The 2,757-nt window shown below is 36.0% G+C and overlaps 1 protein-coding gene across 1 annotated transcript; it reads right to left on the reverse strand.

The window, feature by feature from the left end:
- Positions 1-330: 330 nt before the first annotated feature.
- LOC102834557 (olfactory receptor 8H1-like) lies at positions 331-1,275 on the reverse strand. The gene has a single exon (XM_006877831.1). It carries the CDS (start codon positions 1,273-1,275, stop codon positions 331-333), a length of 945 nt encoding a protein of 314 aa, XP_006877893.1.
- Between the last annotated feature and the right edge of the window lie 1,482 nt (positions 1,276-2,757).

Raw genomic sequence — 2,757 nt, forward strand, 5'->3', positions numbered from 1 at the left:
CTCACTTAACAAAACAATATTTATATATATATTTCTCACTTAACAAAACAAAAAATACTTAAAGTATTAGTAAATTGCCAGGGTTATGTTAAAAGTGTATCTGAACGAGAGTTTAAAACCTGAAATGTATCATTGTAAAAAAGTACTCTTAACCACTGTGCTATATACACTTCTTCTCTGTATAATATATCATAACTAGTGAAATTGTTTTAGTTGTGCCAAAATATTATCGAATATAGAAACAGAGAATAATGTAAAGATTAAATTGTTTTAGGAGAGAAACATGAAAGGAATGCCCAGTATGACTTTAAATATTTCACATCATTGTCATCATGAAAGCCTCCTGATCCCTCTCTTCTTCTTAAATCTAATGAGAGCATTTTTCACTTCTTTGTTCCTAAGACTATAAATGAGTGGATTCAGCATGGGGATGACAATAGTATAAAACACTGAGGCTACTTGGTCTTTGCCCAAGGAGTATGAACTACTAGGCTTTAAGTAAGTGAAAATCATGGAAGCATAGAAGATGGTGACTCCTAGGAGGTGGGAGGCACAGGTAGAAAAGGCTTTTCGCTTTCCTGATGTGGAACTGATTTTCAGGATAGCAGAGAGAATGGACACGTAGGACACAGAGACTATGATGAGAGATGCCACTAAAGTGAAACTAGCAAAAATGAATATTGTGATCTCAACATTAAGGGAGTCAGTGCATGAGAGGGCTAATACTGGAGTGGTGTCACAGAAATAGTGGTGGATTACATTGGAGTTACAGAAATGTAAGGTGCTCATGGCGAGCACACTCGCAGTGGAATCCATAAAGCCAATCATGTAAGGTGCAGTGATGAGGGAGTAGCACCGTGCAGTGGACATAATAACTGGGTATTGTAGAGGGTTGCAGATAGCGACATACCGATCATAGGCCATCGAAGAGAGCAGAAAACATTCATTGGCAGCCAAGAAAATAAAAAAATACGTCTGGCTGAAGCAACCCCCAAATGAAATATGTTTGTTGGAAGTCACTAAGTTCTCTAAAGTTTTAGGGACAATGACTGTTGAGTAACTGAGATCAATAAATGACAGGTGACTGAGGAAAAAGTACATGGGGGTATGAAGCTGGAGATCCAGGCGAATGATCAGTATCATCCCTGCATTCCCCAGCACAGTAATCAGGTATATCAGGAGAAAGAGATTAAAGAGGACCAGTCGGATCTCCTCAGAGTCTGTCAATCCCACCAGGATGAAGTCAGATACGTTAGTGTTATTTCTTCTCCCCATAATGTGCAACTTCTCTAAACTGTAGGAAATTAAAGTTAATATTTACAATCAGTGATTTCGTATTGTTTTTTGTTTATATGAATGACCTGACATTTAAAAGATATTGTTTTCTCTTTCCAGAAATTCATAACTAAGAGGAGTTTATAAAATATGACTGAACAAAATCTTAATTTTGTTACCATATATAAAGATGGTTATAATATGACATTGGGTATGTGTAATAAAAAGTAACACATTACATAATTAGGATTAAAATACCAATATTCTCAGTACTTCCCTTTGTTAACAACTTTGGCTGTGATGGTGGTTATGTGCCTTGGAATCATTTCAACTCAATGACCCTGCATAGGATATCCAAGGCTATAAATCGTTACAAGAACAGAAAGCCTCAGATTTTTCCTGCGGAACAGATGGTAATTTCAAACTGCTGATCGTGGTGTTAGTAGACAGACTCACAATCACTGCACTACAACTTTAAACCCCAGGAAACAACATACTATAGGTTTTTACTTTTAGACATGCTTTTAGATAAGAAAATTGTCAGGAAGTTCAAGTAACTCATCCAAAGCGACAGGTAGTAAATGTTGGCTCAGTGATTCTATGATTGGCTTATCACAGGAAGCATGCAATTAACACTATATTCTTAATTATAATGAATTTCAGCAGCTCAAAAATATTCTATATGTGTGGTAGGACAAGATATAATATAGCTTTAATGCATCACTTACTATCCTTTTTCTCCAATATTTTTTAATACTACTGGAAATTAAGAAAGGTCAATGTTAGGTTTCCTTACTGTGGTTTATAAAATATATAAACCACAGAGTATTTATATGAAAAATGAATTTTGTTTCCTTAAAAATTCAATATCAAATTCCTTCTGAATGTTACATTTTCTAAATATAAATACTGACCACATACTACCGAATTTATCAGCTCCTTATGTGTGTGTACTCAAGAGAGGAAGTCCTGGAATGACACCTTAAGATAAGGAGTCGATTTCAAGGTCATTTGAACCTCAGAGTTGGGAGTTCAAACTCACCAGCCACTCCTCAAAAACACTACACAAAGTTACTTTGATTCAGAACCAACAACAAATATGGAAAGAGAGAGAGGCAAATATATTTCTACTTTTTATATATCTAAATTTATATCCTTACTATCTAGGTATATACCCTCGGAAACCCTGTACAGGGTCGCTATGGGTCAGAACTGACTCAACGGCACTTAACAACAACAACAACATCTAGGTATATGGAGTTCTGGTGTAGCATTGCGGGTTAATAGGCTGGACTTCAAAGTCAGTTTGAAAAACAAGGTCAGTGGTTCAAGTTCATGTCAAGCATTTTGGAAACCTTATACAGGGCTGCAATGAGTCAAAAACAACTGGACAGCACTTATAACATCAATCTAGATATACATACAAAATCCTGGTGAGGATCTGCAGGATAATCCTCGAGATTGAAATGTCAGTTTGAACCA

The sequence above is a fragment of the Chrysochloris asiatica genome, unplaced genomic scaffold (genome assembly GCF_000296735.1).
Source record: "Chrysochloris asiatica unplaced genomic scaffold, ChrAsi1.0 scaffold00627, whole genome shotgun sequence".
Lineage (NCBI taxonomy): Eukaryota > Metazoa > Chordata > Mammalia > Afrosoricida > Chrysochloridae > Chrysochloris > Chrysochloris asiatica.